At 62.4% G+C, this 26,440-nt stretch overlaps 1 protein-coding gene across 1 annotated transcript in view; it reads right to left on the reverse strand.

Annotated features, from left to right (window-relative positions):
- Positions 1-24,892, reverse strand: part of PRDM16 (PR/SET domain 16) — a 201,852-nt gene extending 176,960 nt beyond the window's left edge. The window contains exons 1-2 of the mRNA XM_039248308.1: positions 24,859-24,892; positions 24,197-24,546 (exon numbers count right to left, since the gene is read on the reverse strand). Coding sequence (XP_039104239.1) covers positions 24,197-24,546; positions 24,859-24,892 — 384 coding nt within the window. The remainder of the gene's footprint in view (positions 1-24,196; positions 24,547-24,858) is intronic.
- Between the last annotated feature and the right edge of the window lie 1,548 nt (positions 24,893-26,440).

Below are 26,440 nucleotides of genomic sequence, written 5' to 3' on the forward strand. Positions count from 1 at the left end.
CATAGACAAAGAGCATCATACACTTCGCTTTTCAATGGCTGTTTTCATAAATGTATGAATAATTTAAATTATCATTGCCGAGTATTTATTCGAGTGTTTCAGGGGGAAAAATGCCTCCTCTTTTTTCTCCTCGATTCTTTTCATTTTTGTCTCATCTCTTTTATGTGCTGCATGGGCTGTTTTCTCGCCATCTGAATCGGCCTAGAACAATGGGATGTATGAGGCTGAGGGGCCGCCGAAGAATGCGGCCCTTGTTGCCGATGCCGTGCTTGACATTGATTAATGAGGGTGCAGACACGGACAGAATCTGTGAGAGCCAGGGGGAAATCAGAGGGCCCGAGGGCACCCCGAGGCGGAGGGCAGGGACGGCAGGGAGAAGACCACAGCCGTCCCTCCACGCCCAGCGGGAAAGGGCAGCGGAGGACGCACACCGCTGACGCCACCAGCGGGGACGGATGGGCACACCGACGGGCCCCCCAGGAACGCGGCACCGGGAGGGGGCCCGGGACCCCAACCTGCCCGGAGGAGGGAGGGCAAGACCACCTGCCCGCTCCCACCTCCCAAACTCTCCCCCACCTCTGGCCCAGAGTGATGGTCCGAGGGGACCACGGGGGACCTGCCTATGGCTGGGGCTCTGCCCGCTTTCCCCCCTGATGGGGCCCAGTGTTGCCCAGAACAGGGTCTGGTCTGTTCCGTTCCGCCCCGCCCACTCTGCTCATACACCTACTTATTTGTAGGAACAGCAAAGAACACCTGGGGACATGCCTTTGGTGGCGACTGAATTCTCAACCCAGAGCTTGTGAGTGACCTTCGGGCGGATCAGGGACACAGGGATACGTGAGCAGATGGGGGGTGTCTCTGAATGGTCCCATGATGACAGTCTCCACAGCCCCCCAGCCTCGGGCCTGCTGCTGCTGCCAACCCTGGGCTCGGGGGTCCGGGGCGTATGGCTGGGGGATGGGTGCCCGGGGAGTCCGCCAGGCTCCCAGGCCCTGCCCAGAGAGAGGGTATGTGTCCACCAGCAGAGCACGCTCGCGCCCCGGCCTCCTTGGCCAAGGTCAAGGCTGTGTCTCTGTCTCTGGGTGTATCCTGTGCGACGTGGACGCCACCAGCCCAGCAGGCGGGGTCGGGGGCACCTTGGGTTCCATGCTCCTGCTCCAGCGAGTCTGACCCATGCTTTCACTTTGGGAATCAGCTTCTGGAAGCTTCCGTGGCTCTAGGCTCCCAGGGCCATTTGGACGGAAAAGGCACTATGTGCACTCAAAAGGGAAGGCTGGGGTTGGGAGTTGACAGGTTTGTCAGAAACCAGAAGTTTCTGGTTTGTGTCCAACAGGAGAATGAAGTGAAAAGGCACTTATCCGAACAGGGAGACCCTGATCCCTCTTTCTTATTTCCCCCCTTTAGTAATAAACTGTTTATGGAGAAACACATTTTCGCCCGGCAGTGCTGAGCGCCTCGCGCCGGCTGCACCCCTGGAGAAGGGGCTGACGGAGCAAGAACGGCAGGTTCCACACGAGCCCGACCGAGTGGCCGCGGGAGACACAGACATGCGTCCAGACACGCTCACCTGGCCGTTCCGTTTGCTTCCCCAGCCACTCCCTCTGGCCTGCGTGCTTCCGAATTAATGTACCAGGCTGAGCGGCCTTGATAATGATCTGGAATTGCAGGCCTCATGGGGGGCGGTGAGGCCTCGGGGAGGGCACCTGGTGGCCTTGCTAGTCCTCGGTTATGGCCGTGGCCATGACCTTGTCTGGGGGAGATGTTAGGGGTACAGGGCGTCCCGGAAACGCCGCTTCCTCGGCCGGAGAGGGCGGAGCCGGGAGGGCCACTCAGCCTCGGGCGTCCGGGGCACACGGGCACCTGTGGGCTCACGTCGGGCTAGCACAGGCCGGTCCGCGGCCCCCGAGGGAAGTAAAAGCAGACTCGCTAGCACAGAACACACACAGTGAAGCCCCCAAAGGTGAAATGCGGGGTGCCCCCTGCACAACACTTGTGGCTTCCCAGCCAGTGACAAGCCTGAGTGGCAAATTACAGTCATCACGATTTTTATAATCACAACGGCTGAGCGGGGACAGCCGGGGCCCCTCCTCCTGCCCCACACAGCCCTCCCCCCAGCCAAACAGGTGGGTGATTTCTGCCAGCAAATTAGGCAAAAGTGGTTGTATCTGTGACCCGATGGACTCCCTATCTTTAATTCATAAAGACCTGGGAAGGCGTTCTTTCTTCCCCTCCCGCTCACGAGCGGTGCTCGATCACTAACTCGGGGCCCGGAAGAGCTGTGCTTGTTGGTGGTGTTCGTGCAGGTGATTCCTCCATGGCAGGCGATGGGCCGCCCGTGCCCGGGGCGCGATCTGCAGCAGCTTCTAGAACGGGGGCCTCCCTCCGTCCTCAGGTGCCGCCGGCCCTGTCACCAGGAAGCTCCCCGCACACGGCCCTGTTGGGAGGCTGCCTTCACAATAGTACTTGGGGTGGGGGGGCTCCCCAAGAAATGAAATAAAGAAAATGCCAGGGACCCCGACCCGAGAATGAGAAAGAGGATTCCTTACGAAGCAGGATACTCAGAAATTGGGTTCCTTTGATGCTGAGCCTCAGGGAGCGGACAGATTGCTGCGGGGGGGGCGGGGAACAGAGCCAGCAAGTGTTGGGCAGGAGCCAAAGGAACGCTGCCTCGTTAATTTTAATTTGTGTTGCGCCCATATATTGTGGCAAAGTGAGGCAGGGGCGAAGCCGGGAACCCAAGACAGGATGCGAGACTCGGAAGTAAGGGATCTCCAGCCAGGACCCCCGAGGGGCCTCGAGCCCTGGGGGCGGAGGCAGGGGGTGCTTCAGGCCTCCTCTGGAGCCCCCATCTCGGCCCAGCTCCCCCCACCCCTGCCTCCACCCTGGCGGGGACACCCCAAGTGTCCTCGGTGGCCTCGCCCCAGGCCACCCTGCCGCCCCCCCCACCTTGGGCCGGGGGTGCCCCGATCACCTGAAAGGCAGCCCCGAGGGTGACCCAAGCCCTGAGCCCCTGGCGGGGACAAATGAGGAGCTTAACTAGTGCAGGACCACATAAAAGGCGAAGGGAAACCGGAGGAACAAAGCTTCCTGTGGAAACTGGCCCTTTTCCCACCACTTCGTGCCCCCATTGAATGAGGCCGGGCGCGGCACAGTCCCTCCGCGCCGCTGACGGGTTTTCACGGGAGGGTGAATGCAGTGCAAATTAGCGGAGCCCTCGGGAGGCTTGTTACTGTCACCCCAGACTGACGCCCGAGGGCCACGTGAGGATTAATCAATCTAAAGAACGCGCCCATTATCAGAGCAAGGTAGGAAACTATTTATTGTCTTCCCTTTCATGCTCGTCCATTCTGCCCACTGCCGCGAGGCTGTCCGCGGGGACCGGCGGCGGGCACACACGCTGTCCCTGCACACGCTCGCGCGCGGGCCCGGCCGCCGGTGTGCCCGCACACGCATGCGCACACGCTTGCACGCGTGCCGCAGAGGCGCCCCCGTCTGCTTCCCGCGCACCGACCGTCGCCCCAGAACCCAGGCTGTCTGGCCGCTGAAATCCCTCCCTGGGGTGGAGCGGTGCTCCCCGGGCCCCTGGGGACCGAGTCCACACGATCGTGGAGAGAAGAGCAGAGCAGGGCCCACCCTGCTTTCACCGCGGGAACGCGCCGGAGCCCCCAACCCAACCAGGGCCATCTTTTCAGAGCCCGCCCGCTGCCCGCGTCCGAAGGGTCCCGAGCCGGCTGTGGTGCAGAGGCAGCGGCCAAGTCAGACCCTCACTCGTCTCAGGTCTCAGACTCGAGCTGGACGATGCGCCAGGACACGACTCACAGGTGGTTTCGACTGGTCTGTTTGCAAAAGGGAGAAGGGGCGCTGGAGACGCTGGGCCTGATGCCTCACGAGCAGCCGGCAGCCGGGGGCTTGTCTAAGGAGAAGCACATCTAATAAGCTAACCAGAGAATATGCAAGCGGATAAGGACACACGCACCTAACGAGGGAACTCGTAAACATCTAACAAGCGAAATAACAAATACATATCTACCAAGCGGATAAATAACCAAGTGGCTAATGCTCAAGGGCACGAATACGTATCTGGAGTTCTAGAAGGAGTCCTCCCAGCCCTGGGAGTCAGGACTCATGCTTTGCTGCAAACTCTCTAATTTCAGTCCACTAACTAGGACCATGGTATCCGTTCTTGGGGGGATGTCTCAGAAGTTATCCTGTGAGCCTGTAACATGTGGCCCGAACCACGAGTACACGCACGAGAATCCTCTCTGACACCTGTGACCCATCTGCCGAGGTCCCTCGGGAGTCCACGGGACGTTGTCACCTTCCTTCCCGGGCCTCAGTTTCCCCATCTCTCACAGGAAGAACATTCCTCGCTGCGAGGGCTCACGCGGATGGGGTCCGAAGCCTTGAAGACCCTCCCAGAAGCCTTTGCTGTGGCCGGGGCACCCCAAGCCCACAGCTGTGAAACCAAACAGTGGGGCTTATCCAGATTATAGAAAACTATTTTCCAGCAGAGTAATTCTGAACACTGGTGATTTATTCAATATATGCCTGTTCTAGACACTCATACCTGGGTTACTTTGCACAATGAGGTTATACTAATAGTCGCAGGTTTTCTGTCGCTGGGAGAGAAAAGCAGCTCCCAGTGCCCGATAGTTTCTCACAGGTGTCGCTAGAAGGTGCTACGGCACCTTCCATGGGAAACGAGGGTCCGGGAAACAGACTCAATGAGAACAAATGGGAAAGTCCTCCTGCCCCCTGCGTGGGGGATCAGAGCGCAGCTGGTTGTGGCTATCTTTCCAGAATATCAGCCTCAGCCAGCTCCTCTTATCCTGCCAGCCTGGAAAATTCTGGAGACGGTGCTGGTAAACGGTGCCCAGGGGGCCATGCTACATGGCCCAGAACTCAGGGAGGTCCCCGCCCGGGGTGGGTGGTGGAGGGGAGGCTCAATCACCAGGGCCCCAAAGCAGGGGCACATTTGCGGGAAGGCAGAGCCTCCCACAGGCTCCCAAATTGGGGGTTCTAGGCCATTCAGCATGCATGCCCCACCACCACCTGCACCTGCAGACTTTCCAGCTGGAAGGTGCCAGAGGGGAGCCCAGGCCACGCCCAGCAAAGCCATGTCCACACCCAGCTCTGGCCGCCTGCCTGGCTCTCTCAGGGGAGCACGTGCATGGAAGTGACCTTCACAGACCTCACCAGGAAACGGGCGCCCAGCCGGCTACGGTCTGTCAGAGGTCAAGGCGGAGCAGGTGTGGAGGTCAGGACCCGGGGGCCCGCGAGCTGGGGATTCTCCGCTCTCCAACTCGGGCCATTTTTCTGGACTCCTGTGGGTTTGAGAAGGGCCGCGCTTGGCAAACCCCAACCTAAGATTGATTTCATGTCCTTACCTTGTTGTTTTCCTACTCAGGCATGAACCTTTACCGGATCAATGATTCATTTTTCTTGTCATTGGAACCAGAATTTTCCCATATTTTTGACAAAGACATTCAGAGGCTGCCCGGAATCTGGCCTACCCGGTCCAGCAGTTGGAAGGCTCCCTTCCCATCCTTCGGGAATCGGCAAGGTGGCCTCGTGGGCGTGAACTCCGTCCACAGCCACGTGTCCCACGAAAAGGTGGTGGCTGCAGGAGGGCTGGACTAAGTCACCCCCGCAGCTGTGGGGGGAGGGTCCTCACACTGAACAAGAGACTCGTACTGGGTCACCAAGAGGAAAGCTTTCTCCCCGGCAGTGGGCCGGGCTTCCTCTCCGCTCACCCGGACTGTCTGCCTCTGTGTGGGGGGGGGGGGGGGGGGGGGGGGGGGGCCGGCGGGGAGCCGCGCAGTGCCTGGCCCCCCAGGCCTGCTACGCCCCATGCCGTCTGAGCCCCTCCCCGGCCCCCTGGCCTTGTTGCACCCCCGACTCAGCTGCTGCCGTCAGCGGCATCTCTGTCCGGGGCTAGGCAGAAGGGCCTGTGGTCTGCTATCTCCACGTCCCCTGGGGTCTCTGGGGCACCCGTATGGCGGCTTCGGGCAAGAGGAAGAAGAACAAGCGTCCCCGGCGCCGGGAAGGGGCCCAACTCAGGGCTTCGCTGGATCCTTCGGGCCTCCCCAGAATGAGTGGTGCCCAGGCCGGGTGCTGTGTGGTCAGACCAGCGACGTGGGCGGAGCCCTCCCAGAGCCAAGGGCACAGGATGGGGCTCAAGGCCCTGAGTCAGGGGTGGGACTGGACACTGCTGCCCCTTGGCACGTGGACTCCCCGGGGATCCCCGTGGGAGCTGGTCCCAGAGGACGGCAAAGGTACCTGCCAGACAAACGACCGCGCCAGTGGCGGAGGTTGGAGGAGGGGTGATGGGTTCCTCCTTAGCCTCCCTCGTTCTCAAGCGAGGGCGCCTCGCTGCCCAGAGGACATCATCTGGCAATGTCTGGACACAACGTTTGGCCGTCAGGACCTTGGGTGGGGCTGCTGCTGGCATCCGGGCTCCTCAGCACCATGTGTGCCCAGGACAGCACCCACAGCCGAGGCTCCCCGGGCCCCTCGAGTCGGTACAGGCACTGGGAGAAGCCTGCTTTGAACAAAGAACACGAGAGCCTTTGTGCGGGTCACCCCACTGCCCTCCTGTCGCCCCCTAGGGCAGAGACCCTGTGACTGCAGGGCCCCCACGGGCCTGCCAAGCTCGCAGGGTGGACCCGCGGTGTGAATGTGGACCAAGCTGGGCAACGGCCGGAGAAGCCGAGACCCCTTTGCAGACAGGCACACTGAGGCACGGCCGGAGGGCCACCAACCAGACAGGGGGCTGCGGAGACGAGTCTCGGGACCACCCTGCCACGGCCACAAACGTGGGCAAAGGGACTTCGGTTGCACCGCCCACAAGCACAACTTAAAAACAGACCTTAAAGCAAAGCCCTGCCTCACTAGCTCTGGCCTACAATCTCCGAATGACACAGGCTCTTGGCCAGTTCGACGCTGTCCCTGGCAACGCACTGGCCTCCCTGGGAGCAAAGCTTCACGTATGTTTGCCACGCACAGATGCCACAGGCACGGAGGTCATAAAACCTGCTGTGAGGAGGGGACCTGGTCGGGGAGTGTGTGCGCGGAGCCCAGGGAGTGGTGGTTAATTAAATGACCTTGTGAATTTCTTTCTGAATCATAAAAAAGGGATAAACAGCATGGAGCTAGAACTCTTTCTTGGGTGTTATTTTGGAGACGGAAGGCTGCTGAGCGGGCACACGGACCCCAGCGTGGACACGTCTGTCGGCCTGCCTGGGCACCCCCCACCCTGGGACCATCCTTCAAGGTCTTTGGCTCCAGCCTCTGGCCGGTTGCCCCCCTTTGCATCCTGGGGGCCGTTTCCACTCCCGCTGGAGGCCGGTGCATGGTGGGACCCACGGGCGGCGTGGATTTCCTCCTCGAGCCCCGTGTGGGATGTTGACTTTCCCCTTCTCCCGCATGACTGGATGTGTGTGTGTGTGTGTGTGTGTGCGTGTGTGTGACACCAGCACATGTCTTAGACTCACTCACAAACTGTGGTCACTGGGGACCTTTGTGAAGCCCTCCGACTGGGCCCCAGGACCTCACCCCTGACGCCAGTCACCTCCGCTCCCTGCAAGTAGTTTTCTTGCTGCTGAAGAAACGGACTGGCGCTCTGCAGAAAAGTACCACATACACCTGCCATTTTGTAGGCCAGCTAGGTCTCTGCCCCGGGGGCTCCTGAAGCGCCCCGTCTGCTGTATGGGCTGCTCTGCTGGCGGGGGGTCACCCCAGGAGACCCCCAGAAGCTCGAAGGCTCCAGGGCTCTGCTCCTGCCCAGGTCCTGGGCCGCGAGGCGGGGGGACATGCCCCTGGGGCACAGGGGAGCAGACCCACAGCGCCACCCAGGCCTGTTTCTGTGCCAGACGGCACCGGCTGGGAGGTTTCTCACTGGGGCCTCCTGATGGGCTCACAACCCTGATGCAGAGTCGCTCGTGGACAGGGAAGGCCAGGCCCTGGTCAGTGTGGGCCGACGGGCTCTCGAGGGCCACCACAAACCAGCTCTGTGACCCCGGACAAGGGCCTTTACCAAGAAGCTGTGAAATGGTGCCACTTGGGTCCCCTGGCAGCAGGGAAAGAGGGGGGTGACTAACCCGTTCAGGACTCCCTGGAGCCGCTGAGGAAACGCACGGGGTCAGGGCTGAGCGGGACCCGTGGGGTGGGGGGGTTTAGGGTGCACCTCGCCGCTGTGCTGTGGGGACTTCTGGAGTTAGAGCCTTCTAGATCCCCGGGCAACCAGACCCTTGCGAGGCAGTTAACAGGGCGGGATGAGGAGATGCTGCACACGGTCCGAGGGCACGCGGGGGCCGAGGGGGGCTGGGCCCCCGCCGTGGGTGGGCTTCCAACAGCAAATCAGCTTCTTCAAGAAGGAGGACGTAGGGGAGCCTGCCAGCCCACACCCCCCAAGCGCCCAGCCACACACCTCACACACATGCTCCTTTTCTTCTTCATCAGGCCGCCTAATAGCCAGACTCGGCGTCGATCCTAATCCCTACTTTCTTTAAAAAATGGATTAGGAAAAGCTCATCTGGAAAATTAATTAATGTGTGAATTCAACAAATATTTACTGAGCATAGCACTTTGTTAAGTACTTATGTTTGATGGAAGCCTGTTCCCCCTCCCTGCCCCCTCTTTTTCTGTGGGTTTCGTGGCAATTTCCACAGCATCCTTCTCCGATTCAACTCCTAAGATGCGTTCTTGTGTCCGAAACGGGCCGCACGGGCCCACATTACGTCCTCATACTTGGGCTGGAGACAGAGAAGCAGAGAAGTCCCCTGGCCTGGTCGGGCGGGGGGGGGGGGGGGGGGGGGGGGGGGACGGGTCAGGCGTCCTTGGCGGGCGAGCTCCGCAGACACGGGCGACCCGGCCCACGGCCTCCCGGGAAACGTGCGGGCAGAGGGGAAGGAGCTCTTTGGCGCGCCCTTGATGTGCGCCTGTGATTGTGTCCGCTGTCACTCCCCGCGGGCGCTGCGGATTATTTTCAATGCCCCCTTTTCCCGCCCTCCGCCTGTCACTGGCTGTAGGTAAGTACATCTCCAGGAGCAGGCCCCGCCCCCCGCCGAACAAAAGTAAGCTCGGCCCCCCCTTTCGCCCAGAAAAGAAGCCGGAGCCTTTTCATGGGCAGTGAATGGGGCCCCTCATTTAGGCCGCATTATACCCGGCCCTTCATTTCCCCTTTCCTTCTTTACCTCATTCAGGGGGGCTCTGACTTCAACTAATTCGATAACAATCCCGCCGGGCCTTCCCAGCCCCCGGCCCCGGGGGACATTGTCCGGGTTCGCGGCCTCCCCCCCGCGCCAGCCCTGCTCTCCAATTAGCCGACTGCTGGGCCCTCTGTCCCCACCTTCCTGCCGCCGCCCACTACTCCCCGGCGCTTTCTGAGCTGGACTCCCAGGGCCCCCGGGGGCGCACAACCCCGCGGGGTCAGCTGGCCTGGGGCCGGGCAGAGCGGAGACACGCGCCCGCACGGCCCGCGAGGCCGCCCCAAGCCGGGGCCCAGACGGCCGGCGCTCTGGCTCCTCAACCTCGCCAGCCCTGGGGTTCCGCTCCCCACGGCCGGTGTCCCCCGCTCGGGTCCCGACACGCCTTCCCTCTCAGGTGCTTCTTCTCCATCTTTTCTCCCCTTAATCCGGTTCTCCTGCTTGAGGAAAACGTTTCCAGAGCCCTGCAGGGAGCCTCGCAGACCAGGGGCCCGCGGAGCGCGGTGTGTCCACGAGGGCGAGCGGGCCCACGTTCGTTTCGCTGCTGTTACCACCAATGGACAACGTGGGCTCAAGTGACAGTCGGCTGAAAAGGCCAACCCTAAGGAAGTATCTTACTGTTACGACCTGGGCTGTGACTCACAAAACCCCTCCCGGGTCAGGCCCGGCTCCTGGCCGGGCGTCGCGGGCAGCAGCGTCCCACAGGGACCGGGCGGCCCGGCGCTGTCTCCCCTCACCTGCGGGCCCGGCAGTGACCGGCCCAGGTGTTTGATCTCTGCGGAGTCGGTGTGGTTGCATTCCGGCCCCCAAGGTTCACACGTTAAAGTCCTAACCCCACCAGGGACCTCAGATTGGGACCTTGCACAGACATAGGGTCAAGGCGGATGCAGTCAGTTACAGTGAGGCCCTGTCGGTGCGGAGGCCCAAGGTGACAGGCGTCCCCATAGACAGGAGCACAGCGTGTGGGCAAAGCCGCGTAAAGGTGAAGCCGGGGGCCCTGGGGGCACGTGTGTACACACCCAGGATTTCTAGCAAACCACCAAACCTGGGGCAGGCAGCCCAGCCGACACGCTGACCCGGGACCTCAACCCCCCCTCTCCGGGGGGGGGGGGGGCGGCCATCTCCTCCCCGTCAGGTGCATCAGGACCTATTACCGGCTCGGCTCGGCCTCCCTCGAACGTTCTGTTCGGAAAGCGCCTTGGAAGGAGGGCTCCCTAAGACGTCTGCACAGCAAAGTCCGTTTTGTTGAGGCGCCTGATCACGTACTCAGCCCAGCGCCTGGGGAGCACACGGAGCCGTCGAGGGTCACTTCTGATGACCGCAGCGTGTGCCCTTCTGCGCAAGGGCCAGGAGAAACGCGGGATCGAGCCAGGGGCTCAGGTCTGAGGGCGGCTCTTCCACACCCCCGGGAAGAAGCCAGCGGGGTCCTGGGGCCAGTTAGCTCATGGGGGACAGATGCCCTTGGAGAGAGAGACCGCGGCCCACGCTTGGGGGTGAGCCGCCAGATTCCGTCGGTCCCGCCCCCCAGTAACGACCAGGGTGTTTAGGTGACAGGCCGGTGTCAATCCCCCTGCTTAATGCCATCTCAGAAAACCCATAAACAATCTGATGCTCACATGGAACATACAGAAGTCTCGGAGTGGCCACTCGGTCCCTCACCAGCTGGGCATTAGAGGGCGTGACACAGTCCCCGTGATTAACACGAGGAAGGCTGACGACGTGGGCCTTTGTGCTCAGAAGGACAGGTGTGCAGCGACTGGGCCCTGACCCCTGCCCTGCCAGGGAGCCGGCCGGGCAGTCTTCTCGGTGTTCCGCGTCTCCCGGCACGAGGGGCGCGCCGTTTACCGGAAACAGGTTAAGGGAGGTGAGCAGACCCGAGGTCTGAGCTGGACGCGACGCCCCAGGATACTGCTCTGTCAGCAGCATCAGCTACCTTTTCTGAGACTCGGTGTCCCCTCCTGCGAGGGAGAGGACGAAAATCCACCTGGAGGCAATGTGGGGGGCAGGACGACGGGGCTGTGCACCCCGAGATCACTGAACTGTGCAGCCTGGACCCTCAGAAAGGGGCCCGTGCAGACAGCCACCCCCAGAGAGGCGCTCCTCACCGCTCGTGGGCTCTGAGGAGCATGTGGAGCACCCCGGAGCAGAGTGGCCGTGCTCCCTGAAGCCGGGGCAGCTGGAAAGCCCTCCTCCCCTCAGCCCCGGGGGACACGCAGCCCTGCTGGCCGTGTGGCATCTGCGTGGATGACTGTCACAGCTCAAGCAGGGAAGCCAGAGGTGTGGGGGCTGCGCATGAAGGCCCCAGAGGAAGGGGGCTGTGTGCAGGCAGAGAGCTCCCCGGACAGGGACCCGGCCCGGGGCTGGAAGTGCGGCACCGAATGCGCGGCCTGGGGCTGGGGAGCGGCTGCCAGTGCCACCAAGGCCACCCGGGCCTGACCAGCCTCCTGGCTTGAGTCCCCTACCTTTAATGTATTTTAAATTCCAAGTAGGAGTAAACAGGGAGTCAGCCCACCACAGACAGGCCCTGAAGAGTCAGGGAATGTTCTGGTTTCGCCCTGGATGCAGCGAGAGCCTCGCATCCCCAGACCGGCCCGGCTGTGGGGCTGGAAGTCCGCTGGAGGGACGCTCGGTTGACATCGGGGAGCAGGCACCTGCGGGGGGGGAAGAGCAGAGACCGCCCCCCCGCCGGGCGCCTCGAGCCCGTGTCCCCACAGCATCCGTGCAGATGCCCTGTCCTGAGCAGGGGGTCCAGACCTCATCAGGGACCGTGCCCCAAGGGCCCCCTGACTGGCGGTGGCCTCTTCCTGCAGGACTTTCAGGGGAGGTGTCAGCACGGAAATTGGAGACCCAGCGCCCTCCCCTCTAGACTGTTCCTCCCAGGGCCCCGGACCAGGCCGGCCAAGCACCCCGGCTCCCACTGCACTTTTAGGAGCCCCCAACTCATTCTGCAGGTCCCACCCGTGGCTTAGTGGAACCTAAAGGAAGCCACTGGCAAAAGGCTACAGCCACGGCGGCATCCCACGCCGGGCCCGACCGCGGGTGCCGAGGGGAGCCAGCCGAGGCTCACATCCCCTGAAAGCAGCCCTTCCGGGGGCGTCCGGCTGTGCGGCTGGACAGAGGGGCCCTGCCACCGTGGGCCTCCCTGCCCAACAGTCAGCGGTGAGCCCTCAGCCTCCTCCAAGACTTAGCGCCATCGTCGACGTGGCGAGCAGGCTGACGTCACAGCCTACGGTGTGCACCCAGGGGACGCGAGGTCTCGTTCTTCAGCCGAGCCCGGGGGCCGGAGGCTTCCACGTTTCCCGGGGCGCAGCGAGGGGCAGGCACCCTGAGCCCTCCGCGAGTCGGCATCCGCTCGGAAAGCTCAGATTTGAGAGACAGTTGCCAGGGGCCCCGCAGGACCGCGCAGGGCAGTGACAGCCCGGGCAGGGGTCAGGACCTCCTCAGTGGGCCCTCTGGCTCCTCCTCAGACGGCAAGCCCTTGGGTGGGCGTGAGCCGCGTGGGGTGCTCTGGGCCCAGCACGCGCACGTGCTTCTAGGCACTCGGCGATCTTCACACACATGCTGCTTAGTGCAAGTTCACCCTGTGGGGCACTCTCGTGCAAACCAAGCTCCAGTCACCAGAGCAGTCGGGACCTTCTAGAAATGTGCTTGGTCTTCTAGATATGTGCTTTCTTCCAGAAGGGTCCTCAGCCCCACGGTCTTGGCCAGGAGAGGCCTCTCCTTCCAGGTCCCTGCCTGGGACTCTGCTTTCAGGATGGGGCAGGCGGGGGGGGGGGGTCAGAGCTGGTGGCTCCGTGGGCAGACCCGTCGCCATCGCCCTGGACCTCGGTGGCACCTCCTGGGGGAGCCGGGGCCTGCAGGCCATTTCACATCCTTACTGTCATTTCCCGCCTGGATCACATAGGGTCTTACTCTGGCGCAGAAGGGGGTCGGGGAGGGGGCTCCTGCCCTCTTTGGCACACACCTGGCTGCGTCTTCCGGGCCGGGTCCTCCCCGCACTGCCCACGGCCTTTTGCCACTTTCGCCCGGGCCCGAAGGTGCCCGTGGCAGCCGAGGACGTAATCCCCGTCCCCCCTGGCAGCCGCCTCCGGGGCCGCCGCTGAGTGCCTGGCTGAAAGACAGGCTGATAAATTAGTCTAGAGGGAAACAAGGCCGCTCCTACTTGTAAAAGGTCACGGCGACTTTGTTCTGGGTGAGGGTTTATCTCGGCTGCCGCAGGGACAGACAATGCCGCGGGCCTAAGTGGCAGAAATCCTAGCTCCTCGCGAAATGACTGCGCTGATAAGCCCGACGGACTTTAGAAAGATCTAAATGGGCAGGAGTGATGCGGTGCCTGGAGCCGGGCCGAGCAGAACGGGGGTGCAATCAAACCGGGCGCGAGCCCAGACGGGGAAGCGCCCTCCGCGTGCCACACGCAGGTGGTTCCCGCGGCAGCAGGACACGCACGCGGGACCCTCAGGGGCTCTTCTCTGGGTGCCTAGGGCCAGGCCGGCGCCACGAGGAGGCCACCCCTGGGGGGCCGTGTGGCCGCTCTGCTCCCAGCATCTTCCTTCCCGGAGGAGACACCACCCGCGGCACCAGCCCATGTGCTGAGGGCTGATTTTAAAAGTCCCTTTCAGGCTGTTGTAACCACAGTGTTCTAAATGGTGTGAAAGGCGTGGCGGGCGCTGCCTGGAGACCGTCCCCCCCCCCCCCGCCTCTGCCCTGCGTCCTGATGGCCGCTCCCCCACAGAGAGGCCACCCTGCGCTCACTGGCCACTGATCAGGGCTAACCCAGTGGGACCCAGGGGGCGCCCAATGCCCTGCACCTGCCCCGAGCTGAGCAGTGCACACGGATGTGCTGCCCTCGGCTTTGGCTGGGGCCGAGGTGGCCCGTGACACGCCGAGAACACATTCCTAACCCAGGGGTGACCGGTCACAGAAATTCTCCACTCCTGATAAGCAGGCCGGGCCTGGCTGGGCGGTTCACGCCCGTGTCCCATGACCCAGGGAGACCTTTTATGGCCTGAACGTCTGGGGCTCTCGTCTGACCCAGCGGGAGGGGGGCCCACGGAGGGGCCGAGGCCTGGGGTTTCCCAGGGACCTCCCCCAGCCCCCAGCGGCCGCCCAGACTTCTCCTTGGGAGGCCTGCTGCTGGCAAGTGTCTGGAATAGAAATTTCTCTGAATAAATATCGACGCTCCAGATGCTTGATCCCCACAGGTGTGTCCTCACCACTGCTTCCTCTCTCGGGGAGGCGGGGTCAGCCCAGGGGGGCCGCCCGGAGCCGTGGGGGAGCCTGGGCTCTGGAGGGGGCGCTGCGGGCCGGGCCACCCCCACAGGGCTTGGGTGCATGGGGGAAACTGGTCCCGAGTCTGACCACTCGCCCCTGAGCCAGCCTACTGTGTGACCCTGCGTGACCCCTCCCTGTCCAGGGCTTCGGGCACCCACTGCACTCTGAGAGCCAGAATGGTGGCTGCCCCGGGGGTCTCCAGGCACGAAGTGGTGGCTGCCACGGCCACATCCCCCAGGAGGGGTCTCAACTCTGGTCAGCCCTCAGGGCCCTGGTGTATGGGGGTGAGAGCTCAGGCTGGGTGACAGGGGGGCACCCTCAGCACCCTTCTGTCCCCTGACCGTGGGGACAGTCCCCTGGAGGCCCCACCCCCACTCCGTCTACCTAGCCCTGACAAGGCCCTGATAAGGTCTGTGGTGAAGGATGGCGCTGTGGCTACCTGGCCCCACACTTGCAGGAGAATGTTTCTCTGGGGTGGCAGGGGTGAGGAGAGGGAGGCACCTGGAGGCTGGGGCAGGAAATTCAAGGTCAGTCCCTTTCCCAGGGCACAGACTCTGTGGCTAATTAGGGCGCACATTCCTGGGGACCCCACAGGGCCTGGGATCCAGTAGATGGGCCCTAGGTTTCCATTTTGAAAGCACCGTAGGGGGAGCTCAGCACCACGGTTTGGGACCCAAGCCCGAGCTGAGCGGCTGGAGGCGTCTGCTCCTCCCAGGCCTCTCTCCTTCCAGCCGGAACGAAGCCTGCGTGCAAAGGGGGACCCAGACCATGGCCCTGCAACGTGGTTCCTGCCCAGACGCGGCTCAGCCGCACCGGGGCCCAGACGCTCAGGGGCCCGAGGCCGAAGCCTGACCCTGAGGCTCTCTCTGGGGCCTGGAGAATTCCACACCTTAGGCAGCAAGGCCCCCCGGGGGGGGGGATGGCTAATATCCTCCAGGCTGGGCTGTTGCCCACGGGGCTGGGACGGGGGTCCGGTTCCGCGAGGTGGAATGAGGACCAGGAGTGGGAAGCGCGTGTGGGGACTGTCTGGGGCGCACAGTAGGACTCCGTCCACTCGGGCCTCTGCCCTGGTCTGTGCTGCTGGCCGCAGGTCAGCCCGCCAGGCCTCGCCAGGTGTCCCGGCCACATTCCCTCAGTGAGCGTCCCCTCCCTTCTCGGAGGAAAAGGCGAGAGAAGGGAGGGAGGGAAGAGCGACAGGGCCCTCGGGGAGCAGCGGGCAGGGCTGAGCCAGAGCCCAGCCTCCCCTCCGCCCCCCCCCCCCCCCCCCACCGCAGGATTTTCCACATTGAGGCTTCACATGCAGCCCTTTGCAGAGCAGGGGTGGGCTCTCCTGGTTGTCAGTGGTGTGTGAGAGAGATGCAGAGGGTAAAATACCATTTAAGAAGTTGGTATTTGGGGACGTCTACTCGAATATGAAAAGAAAATATTTATTTCCTTTTTCGCTTGTGAATCAGAATGCTCTATTTAAAGAAAGTACCCTCTGCTGGGTTGCGGCTGAGTTATTACCCCTTAAGGAAATAAAGGAGAACAGTATCACGGAGGTATTCTTAGTCATTCTCTACCCTTTTTTCTGAAATTCCTTATATACCCGCGCCCCAGAGCCGGGCCTAAGATAGTGCAGGATCTCACGGCATTCTTGGGCTGAAACGTCTGGACCCGATGTCACAGCCCCCGGGGGTGACGGCAGAGGGGTGTGCCGAGCGGCTCCCGGAGATCGAGGAGTCCGAGCGGGGGTGTCTGTGCCTCTCCACGCCCTCCAAGGGCCCGGTTCCCACGGGACGTGGCGCCTCAAGGGCAGATTCCCATTGGTCGGCCCAGGAACCGGCCCCAAACACACCACAGTCCAGTGTTGTTTCCGAGCAGGACTTCAGAACGTGTGGTGAGAGGCATTCAGAAAATCATTAGGGGGGAAAACCCATGCGATATTTCTCAACCTAAAATAAAACTGCAGGCCGCCCCAGACGGAGAGGGGGGAAAGCGCCAGGTGGGGGGGGGGGGTCAGCGCAGGCAGGGGAGGGCGAGGCAGAGAGGACCGGAGGCCCCTGGGTCCCAGGGGCGCAGGACCCTGCCAGCCGGTCCCCACTGTCCAGTGTGCAGAGAGGAGGGACGGCCAAGCTCTGGGATGATGATACCACGTTTGGATACGTAACCCCTGAGGCCGTCAGACCAGCAGGAAGCCACACAGGGAGCCTCCGAGGTTCCGGGGGGCCACCCTCTCCCGGCGCCCACGCAGCCCCTGCTCTGTTGGCATCACGAGAGTCACACACAATGACAGTCTGAGAGCCACCCCAGCCTGCGTCTGCTCCAGGATGGGAGACGCGCAGAGGAGGCTCACATGTGAGCCCCGCACTGGGGTGCGTGTGCCGGGGTGCGTGGGCATGCGGGGGCCGCTCGGAGCGTGGGGGCCTCCCTGGGCTGCGGTAGCTCCCGGGAAAGCTGATCTCGGGAGCAACGGCGGCATCTGCTCGGTAACTGAACGCCCCCAACATGCCGTACTGAGTGGCCCCTCTTGCGCCTCTCTGTACAGCCAGTGGGCTGAATGTGCTGGAAAACGGGAGGAGGTACTTTTCGGAGGCCCTCTGCTCTGCCAGTCCGGCTGGCTGTTCCCCCACCCCGGGTCCTGGAGGTCTAGGATTCTCCCCTCTCCTTCTCTCGGGATTAGCTCTCCATCCCAAGGCCACAGTCAAATTCCCCGGAAGCTCTCACACACCCAGTGCCGAGTAGGTTTGTCGAACTTTTGGTTCTAAATCAGAACTGTGCTGGGCAAACAGGGTCAGTTGGTCCCTCTATCAAAGCCTGGTGTCCTGGGGCAGGGCCTGGTGTCTTGGAGAAGGGCCTGGTGACCTGGGGCAGAGCCTTGTGACACTGGGGCAGAGCCTGGTGACCAGGGGCAGGGCCTGGTGACACTGGGGCAGGGCCTGGTGACACTGGGGCAGAGCCTGGTGACCAGGGGCAGGGCCTGGTGTCCTGGGGCAGGGCCTGGTGACCTGGGGGAGAGCCTGGTGACACTGGGGCAGAGCCTGGTGACCAGGGGCAGGGCCTGGGCACCTGTATTTCTAACACTCCAGGTGCTTCAGGTGTGGCTAAAGTGAGGCCCGGGGGCCTAAATCTCTGCCCCCAGGCCCCAGAAACCCAGGACAAAGCTGAAGTAGGGCTTGACTGCCAAGCACCAGCATTCACAGATGCGCCCGGGGGTTGGGCGCCAGCAGGTCCACCCCCGGGCCAGGGGCTCCCGCCTTCTGGAATTACCCAGAGCGCCCGCAGGAACTCCTGAGCCCAGCTTGCCTCTCCCACCATCCTGGGGCCGAGGGCGCCCCCCCCCCCACCAGCTGGCTGGGCCTGAGCGTGCCTGAGGTCCCGTGGCTGGTGACAGCTCAGGGGCCGACGAGGCACCCTGTCTTCTGACCAGTGACCCCAGATCCACGAGCGCGGCTTCTGCAGAGGCTGCTGGCAAAACGAAACACCTGCGGGTCCAAACCAGCCTCCGGCCACTGGTGGTGTTTTTGCTGAAGGATGAGCTCTTCCTTCCTGAGTCCTGGGGGTGACCAAGCCTGGCTGGGGGGGTGCCGGCTGCCCCATGCCCTTTGGGGCTGGATGGGAACCCACAGCCCAAGGTCAGTACCAGGGGCAGGGTGCTCGGGAAGGCGACTCACTCCTGAGGCACCAGGTGCATCGAGAGTCCTCACGGTAACATGGCAACCACGCGGGCCCAGCTCTGGGTTGACCTTGATTCTTATTGGGTCCTCGTGTGGTAAGGAAGAATGGAAGCAGGTTCCCGAGAGCCTGGGGCGCTCTGTCCCAGAGGGAGGGGGGTGCTTGGTTATGAAAGGGCACACTCCTGCCTGAGCTCAGACCTATGGCAGAACTGGCCCCAGGTCCCGGCCCGGACCCCTAGGGGTGCCGGTCCAGGGCCGGCGGCAGTGGCAAACCCACTGTGGCAATGACCGTGGAGAAGGGAGCCTCGAAACTCCATCTCCTGGCCCCCCTGTCCCCACCCAAGTCCCTTGCGATAAGTGAGCACCCACTCAGAACGTGCAGGTGGGACCCCGAAGCTCTGAATTGAGGGGTGCTTATAGGGGTAAACCCTCCCCCCTGGGGAGAAGGGTTGGCTGCTGAAGGCATCGTCTGAAGCCCAGAGCCCGGGAATGAATCCAGAGCCTGCAAGCTCAGAAGTCAGGCCGGAAATCACGTGAGAAGCATCCCCTCAGTTGCCCCAACACTCACTCCCGGGTCATCTCCCCAAAGCTGTCAAATCCAGGCAGCGGGGACGGGGTACCTACCTCCTGCCCTGGGAGGTGGGGGACCCCGTCTAGGGTTTTGAGCAAAATCGAAAGGTGGGTGTGTGCGTGCATGTGCACGTGTCCATGTGTGGGTGTGCACATGTCCATGTGTGCTTGTGTGTGCACGTGCCCATGTGTGTGCACTTGCATGTGTGCGCATGTCCACGCCTGCATGTACGTGCATGTATGTGTGAGTGCACATGTCCATGTGTGCTTGTGTGTGCACGTGTCCATGTGCACGTGCTTGCATGTGTGCGCATGTCCATGTCTGCATGTATGTGCATGTATATGTGCATATGTCCATGTGTGTTCACGTGTGTGCACATGTCAGTGTGCGCGTGTTGCCTTGTGCACATGTCCATGCCTGCATGTACATGCATGTATGCGTGCATGTACATGTTTGTGTGTGCATGCTTGCATGTGTGCACATGTCCATGTTTGCATGTATGTGCATGTATGTGTGCGTGTACATGTCCGTGTGTGCGTGCTTGCATGTGTGCACATGTCCATGTCTGCATGTATGTGTGTGCACGTGTTCATGTGTGTGCACACATATGTGTGTGCGTGCGTGTGTGCACATGTGTACGTGTGTGCACAATTGTGTGCAGGTGCACACTCACATGACCACACAGGGTGAGCCTGGGCTAACATCTGGATGTGGAGGAAAGAGGCAGAGGTGTTTGAGGTGAGGGTGAATGATGGGAAAGGAAAAGAGGGTCCCTGCAGAGACCCTGGATCTGAGGAGGAGACCAAGCCGCAGGTTAGGGGCCGTGTGGCTGCACCCCTGGGGTGCACGCCCAGCCAGGCCTGACTCTTGGCCTCAGGTCTGGGCCTGGGAAAGCCTCGTGGGTCCTTGAAGAAGCCAGTCCTCGGCGCCGCACTCTCAGGTGTGTGCCGCTGCACCTCCGAAGGCCCCTCCGAGACTTGCATCGGGAGGTGCGAGAGGCTGACCGGCCTCCGCAGCGGGCAGCCAGTGCCCCGGGGCAGCCCACACTGCAGACCACGATGAGACCTCCGAATTTCTTGTCATTTTAAGGATGCTAGCGGCTACCTTGGAAAAGAAAGCATTGCTTTTCTAAAACTACACGTAGGTGGACAGGCACGGACACCCAGGGAGTCTGCTTCCGCTGCACCCTGGGCCCTTGTCCAAGGCCGCGTGTTCCGGATCATAATGTGATCTTAAATGCACAGAAATCTCTCAGCATCTGAGAGCGCAGGGCCGGGTGGTAGCTTTTGCCCGCGGCTCCTTCCCCCTGCCCAGCCTGGCGTCTCTGGGTGCGTCCCAGCCGGAGGGTCCTGGCCCTAAGCAGAGCCTGCCAGCAGGCCCCCGGGGACCCCAGGGGAGTGGGCCTGGGGGCTGTGTGATTGAGGCGTTGGAGAACCAGGGCAGCCTGAGGCCTCGGGGCCGTTTTCCCCTGTGACCCCAGAGCCTCCCATGTGACCCCGGCCCAGACACAGCCTGTTTGTTGATTGAACAAATGAGCATGTACATTCATATTCAGAAAGGAAAGCCAAGGGGTGAGGTAATCCACTTGAGTGAATTCTTCAGATAAATGAAACCCCATCAATTCACATTAACCGTTTCCCCCAGCTGCTTACACAGAGGCAGACACATTTATTCCACAGCTGATGTTCAAGTGCCCATCTCGGGCGAGGCAACACTCGGGCACCAGGGAGGCTGCCCTCAGCTGGCTTTCCAGGGGGGACGGGCTCTCGAGGAGACGAGCTGAGCACGGGCGGCGTCAGGGCGAGACTGCTCCTGCCTCCCCTGGGGTCCAGCACGGCGCCCCCACCGGCGGCAGACCCTGCCCAGGGCAGGTGGCACGTCCAAGGAGCCCGCTCCCTCTGGCCGTCACTCGCAGCTAGCTCTTCATTAGCAAAATATGCCCCACGATGATAAATGTCATGATTTACTCAACAAATGATCAAAATCATTGTTTTTTCAGACCCCAGGGCAATCAAATGCAATCACAGGGTGATTTATTCTGGGCAGAGTGAGCTGTGGCTGCATCAGCCGGCAGGCTGCGTCTGGGCGGAGGGGGCCCGGGGTTGGGGCTCCTTCCCAGGCAGGGGGACAGACCATGGCCCTCTGAGATGGGTCCTGGGGGCCGTTCCCACGCACCCCCACTCCCATCTGGACACAGGGCTAGGCTGCAGGGACACGCCTGACGTGGGGGTCACTCCCGGCTCTGCCCCAAAGCACCACAAAGGGAGGTCGAGTCACTGACTGTCCAATGAGTGTGTGGGAGGGGGAGGTACCATGAGCAGTCGGGGGGGCCTCCGCACGCATGCCCCTTACTGCCCCCATGACCTGGAGCCTGGAGGTCACACGTAGGTCACCCACGGTGCCCCGGGGGCCGGAGACACGCTCTTGCCAAAGGGGTCACATCACCAGAATCTACGCAGTAGCCGGGCACCACGTCCATCACAAAAAAGAGATTTCCAAGGAATGGTCCGGAAGAAGAATGCTGTTCTCAGAGTGGAAAGAACATTCGTGCCTCAAAACGACAGTAAGAATGTCCAATGTGACCTTGATTGCAAACCAGTCCTCCAGCAGACGTCTGCCCAGCGTCCGGGTCCCTCTGGCCCCCCCTCCCGTGCGGGACCTGACCCAGCCATGCTCCCACCCCCCGCGGGTACAGACCGTGCCCCGATTCTGCGAACCTCCTTCCTTGTCTTTGCTAAACCTCCTTCCTTTGTCATTGCTGCTTCTTCCTCAGTAAATGAGTCCCGTGTAAACTGCAGTGAAATCAAATCGCCCGGGTCCGTGATACGTAATTACTGGCGTGAGAGCGAACCGTTACGCGGCTGAAACCGGGGGCCGCAGAATGACATGCCCTGGTGTGCTGCCTCGGGGACGTGCTGGGGACAGTCCTGGCTGTAACCAGCGGGCCCGCGGAGGGCGTCTTCGCGGTCAGAGTGCCTTGTGAGCGACCATGCCCCAGAGCTCCCCGGAGGCCCCTCTCCTGTCCGGAGCCACAGAAAGACCCGGGCTCAGGCCCCGTTTGCCCAGGCAAGGCCGGGGTAGCTGTGACCGACACCCAGGCCGGGCGTCCTGCCAGCGGAGGGCACAGGACAGCGCCAAAGGGCAATAATAATCTGTTTGCAGGTGACGGTGGGGAATCCAGCAAGGGTGCCGTGGTTACACTGGTTTTCGGGCTAGAAGGAAACCACCTGGACCTTATGTATTTCAGGGAAAAGTGGGTTTTCCCCGAGTTTCCGGAGTACCCGCCTCCTCCTCTCTTCTCTCCTGCACTGGGGGAGACGGAGCCTTCCCACCCAGGTCCCCTGTCGGTCCTGAGTCACAAGGACAACACAAGCATGGCCGGGACCCCGTGTGACAGGCCACCTGCCCCCAGACGGGTCCCGGGCTCGCGGGGAGCGCACGGTCAGCCGCGATAACGCCGGGCGCATCTGAGCGCTGTTTGAGGACCCGGGCTGTGCGCAAACAGTCCTAAGTGCTGGCATGAAAGGCAGCTGTCAGGTCGCGGGCACGGAACAAAGCCCGCTGCGAAGCAGGGGGGCGCGCCCTGGAGGGAGAACGTTCCCTCACGTCCCGGAGCACTAACGCTATCGCAAAGTCAACAGGCACCGGGCAGATCGGTGACAGCGGCTCCAGCCTGGCACCGAGCGAGCACACGCGATATGGGCCGTTTCTTTAGAGAAAGAGCAAACAGAAACGCGTATGGGAGCAGACGAGAGCAAGGTTGCCTCAAGGTCAGCCGAAGCCCTTCCTGTCGGGCAAACCTCTGGCCTTGTTCAACAGTCCGGACCTTTCCGAGCATGTCAGACACCGGGAGGCGGGCGGCAAGGACGGGAAAGGCCGGGTCAGCGAGAGGCCCCCCCACCGAAGCCAAAACCACTTACCTGCCACGTGGCTGGAAAAGGCTTTCCTTGGTCCCATGAGGGGCGACCCCAGGAGCCACGCGAGAGCAGCACACCTACAGAGCGACCTTCAAGCCCCTTCGCTGCTCACCCCACCTGCTCCCAGCACCTCAGGTGACCCCGACCTTGAGGAGCACACACCCGTCCACAGGGCACGGATAGGCTCCCGCCCAGGGGCTCCGGCCTTCCCGCCCGCTGCTTGCCTGAGCCCGCAAAGCCCTCCACAGAGCTCGGGGCCTGCAGCTGGCACCCCGCGACCCCGGTGTCCACGCCCCACGTGCCGCCTGCTGGACAGTCGGGGGAAAGGGAGTGAAGACCTCACTCCTGCCGGGCTGTGGGCAGCCCCCCCCGGCCCGGACCACCCCGGGCATCAGTGTGCCCAGCCTCCTGGGCGTGCCGGGGCGCTCGCAGGCTGGGGGTCAGGGCACCTGGGCACCGCAGGTCTCCAGGAGAAATGGAGGCACAACGGGCAATGTTTAGAAACCGCAAAGCCTCCAGAGTGAGAGCAAATAGGGAGCTGAGCCCCTCCCTGCCTCGACATCGCCACGAAGCACTGCACGTTGGGGACTCTTCCCAGAGGCACCGAGAGGTGGGGAGCACGGCCTCCCCTGGCCCCTCGCTCCCCCGGGCCCCCCCACGCAGGGCCCTCTTCTCCCCCTTGGACTATCCGCCCCTTCCTAGAGCTGACCTCCAGCAAGCACTTTGGGAAACTGTGAAACAGCCGGAAGGAGTCTGGGTTTACATCTGCATTTTCCACCCAGGCAGGGTCTCTGCCAAAAACACCATCGCGCGTCAGCCAGGGCCACCGCCGAGAACGCTTTTGTGGGGCTCGCGGTCCCCACGAAGACCACCTTGAGAGACCCCGATTTGGGGCCCGGCGTCCCTCCTGGCCTAAGATATTTGCAGGGGGAGCACCGTTTTGGGGGTCATGAGCGCCCCTCACCTAACGGTCTCCCTCTCCTGCCTGCGCACGGGCTCCAGAACCATCAAGCCGGGCCCAGACTGTGAGGGACCTCGAATCCGCAGATGCTCCTCCCTGGCCCGACGAGCCTGGCACCCCACGCTGCCCGAGAGGTGGGGGCCCCGGCTGAGCAGGGCACGGCGGGCGGGGGGTGGGGTTGATGTGCAGGGCCGTCTGGGGGCAGCACAGCCACCAGGCAGGATTTACGAGCTGCCCCACGTTCCCCAGGGTGGAGACTCCTGTTCTGGGACATTCCATCAATCTGCACAGCTCTGCAGAGACCGTGGCCTCAGCACCTCAGATCCAGACGGGGAGCACGGGGTGTTTTAAGACATGAGCTCATTAAGGACACATTTCCGGGAAGAGAGCAGGCACGGCGGCTGGGGGCTGACAGGCGCCCACCAGGGCCCCTGATGTTTGCGGACTCGCGTCATGCGAGCTGCAGGACCAAATAAGCCTGGGAAATGTGACATTCGAGCGCTCTCTCCGGCCGAGCCTCCCGCCTCGGGCAGCACTGCTCAGCCCGGCTTTATAAATAGATTGAACACAAGATAAATGGCCGTGATCAATCACGCTCACACGGGAATGCTCACCTCCCATCCGAAGTCGGCCTCCTTCAGCGTGGCCCGCGGTGCCGCCATGTACGGGCCAAACCTCTCCCCGACCTCCATCCTCTTCCTGGCCCAGACCCCCAGGCCGGCCCCCGGGATGGAGGACTCTCGGAGCTCAAAGTCTGGCGGGATGGGAATGTCCTCAGGAATGTAGACGGGGGCCTCGTACGGCGAGCCCTCCTTGGGGGTGAAGTCCTCGCTGGTGGGGAAGGGGGACGGCGGCCCCATGGGGATGGGGGACACAACGCTGTCCTCGGTCTCGTACTCCGCGCTCTCGCCAGCCAGCAGGTCTGGGTCAGGTTCATGCATGTTATTTACAATGTCGCCGTCACCTGAAGGAGACAATGCAAACGTCAGGCTCTGCGGCACGGCCTCCCCAGTGCGGGGCCCTCTGGGGGTGCACCTGGGACACGGGGCGCGATGGGGGCTGAGGGCGCCAGAGGCCGCCACCACCCCTGCCCAGGGCACGTCCGCTCTGCCCCGCCCGGAACAAAGCGGCCCTCGCTCCAGGCACGCGGCTCCCAGGGGGTCCTTTGGAACAGGGTTCAGACCCCGCTCGGCAAGCAGAGCTGTGCGCGTCCGCGTGGCCCCTCTGCTCACTGGTCTGGGAGCAGTGGGGAAAGCCATCACAGAGGGCACCCTACCCGGGGCTGGGAATGGCTGTTCGTTCCAGACCATTCCGGTTGGTGTGTGGCCTTGGAAATTCGGGGTCGGAGACATGTCTCAGGGGCTTGGGATTTGGATTATGAAATTTGCCCCAACGCCTGCATAGCTCTGGGCACCTGAGCTCCTGGCGACCTTGGGGCCAGTTAGGACAGAGGTCTGCCGAGGCCACGAATGTGCGGCTTGCAGGGCTGCGGTCCGGGGGTCCGCCCGTCTGACCCAGGCCTCCCTTTGGGGTCCATCCTAAGAGACGGTTGGTGCCAAGATTTAGGCACCTGGACAGACAGCAGGCCTGAGGCACAGAGGACACGGTGAGAAGTAGGCCAAGGGAGGGGCGGGCCAATCAGGACAGAGGCTCTGCTCATCCAACGGGAAAGGAGGACCCAGACAGCCCGGTGGCCACAGCAGCATACGAGAGTCCCCAAGGCCACCAGGTGCCCTGTGTCCGTCCTCAGGCAAACAGACAAACGGACATGTCCATCCATGCAGAGGAATATGACTCAGACATGCGAGGAATGAAGGCTGACCCCCACCCCACAGACGTGCCCCGCGGCGAAGGCGATCACACACAGCGTGATCGACACGATCCGCTTGTGGAAGGGTCCAGAAAAGGCAAATCCATAGAAACAGAACTCATAACTGGTTGCTGGGGGCTGGGAGGGGGCCAGGAGGGGCTGAAGGCTGGCGCCAGGCTCGGGGCGGGGGGCGGGGGGGCGAGAAAATGCCCTGGAGCGAGAGGGAGGTGGAGTCACACACCTTTGTGACTGAGCCAAACAAATGTTGGCGTTCAGATGGCGGATGTGTGCGTCCGCACGGAACCAGGGTCAGAGGAAGGCTGAGGGGCGAGGGCACCGCCAACCTCCCACCTGCCGCCTCTGCCTGGATGACCCTCACCTCGACGCCCCTCCCCGCCCCGCCCCCGTCCGCTGCTGGAGCAGGAGTCCCCCGAGGGTTGGGGGAGGGTGCGGGGGGACGGGGACTTCAGGGTCCTCACGCTGCTGCAAACAGATCCGCTCGAGAAGTAAGAAAATGTTTTCTTTCAAAAGAAACCAAAGTCTTGAAAGAAAGAAAATCACGGGGATAATACTTATTTAATTTAGCAGCATTCACAGAAGTAATTATTACGTCTTAAGTGGCCAACGGTTCCTTCTAATTGACTCATGGGCTCCTTTCAAAAACGCAACAACAGGCCGGCAGCTGCGGCTCCCTCCGCCGGGAAGATCGAGTCGTTAGGTTTGAAAGGAGCCCCCCCCATAAACCTTCCCGGCGACCCTCGCAGCAGAAAGGTAAATTACAGGGGGGGTAATTAACACGCCACCTCATTATCTGGGACTGGTAAGTGCACGAGGCTCACAAACAAAATCAGGTTGGAGCCCCCCCCCGCGCTTTCTCACCCTGGGGGGGCCGTGTCCTTGCCTCTCAGGACAAACGGGATCTGCCCGAGCAGAGCGTGGGGAGGGGTCCCCACCCTGTGCAGATTCAGCTCAGGGCTCTTGTTTGGCTTTTTTCCTTTTTTTTTTTTTTTTGTCCTGTTTGAATTCCACTTCCCAAACCTCCTCACCC

This window comes from Hyaena hyaena, unplaced genomic scaffold, assembly GCF_003009895.1.
Source record: "Hyaena hyaena isolate Hyena2069 unplaced genomic scaffold, ASM300989v1 scaffold_308, whole genome shotgun sequence".
NCBI classification, from domain to species: Eukaryota; Metazoa; Chordata; class Mammalia; order Carnivora; family Hyaenidae; genus Hyaena; species Hyaena hyaena.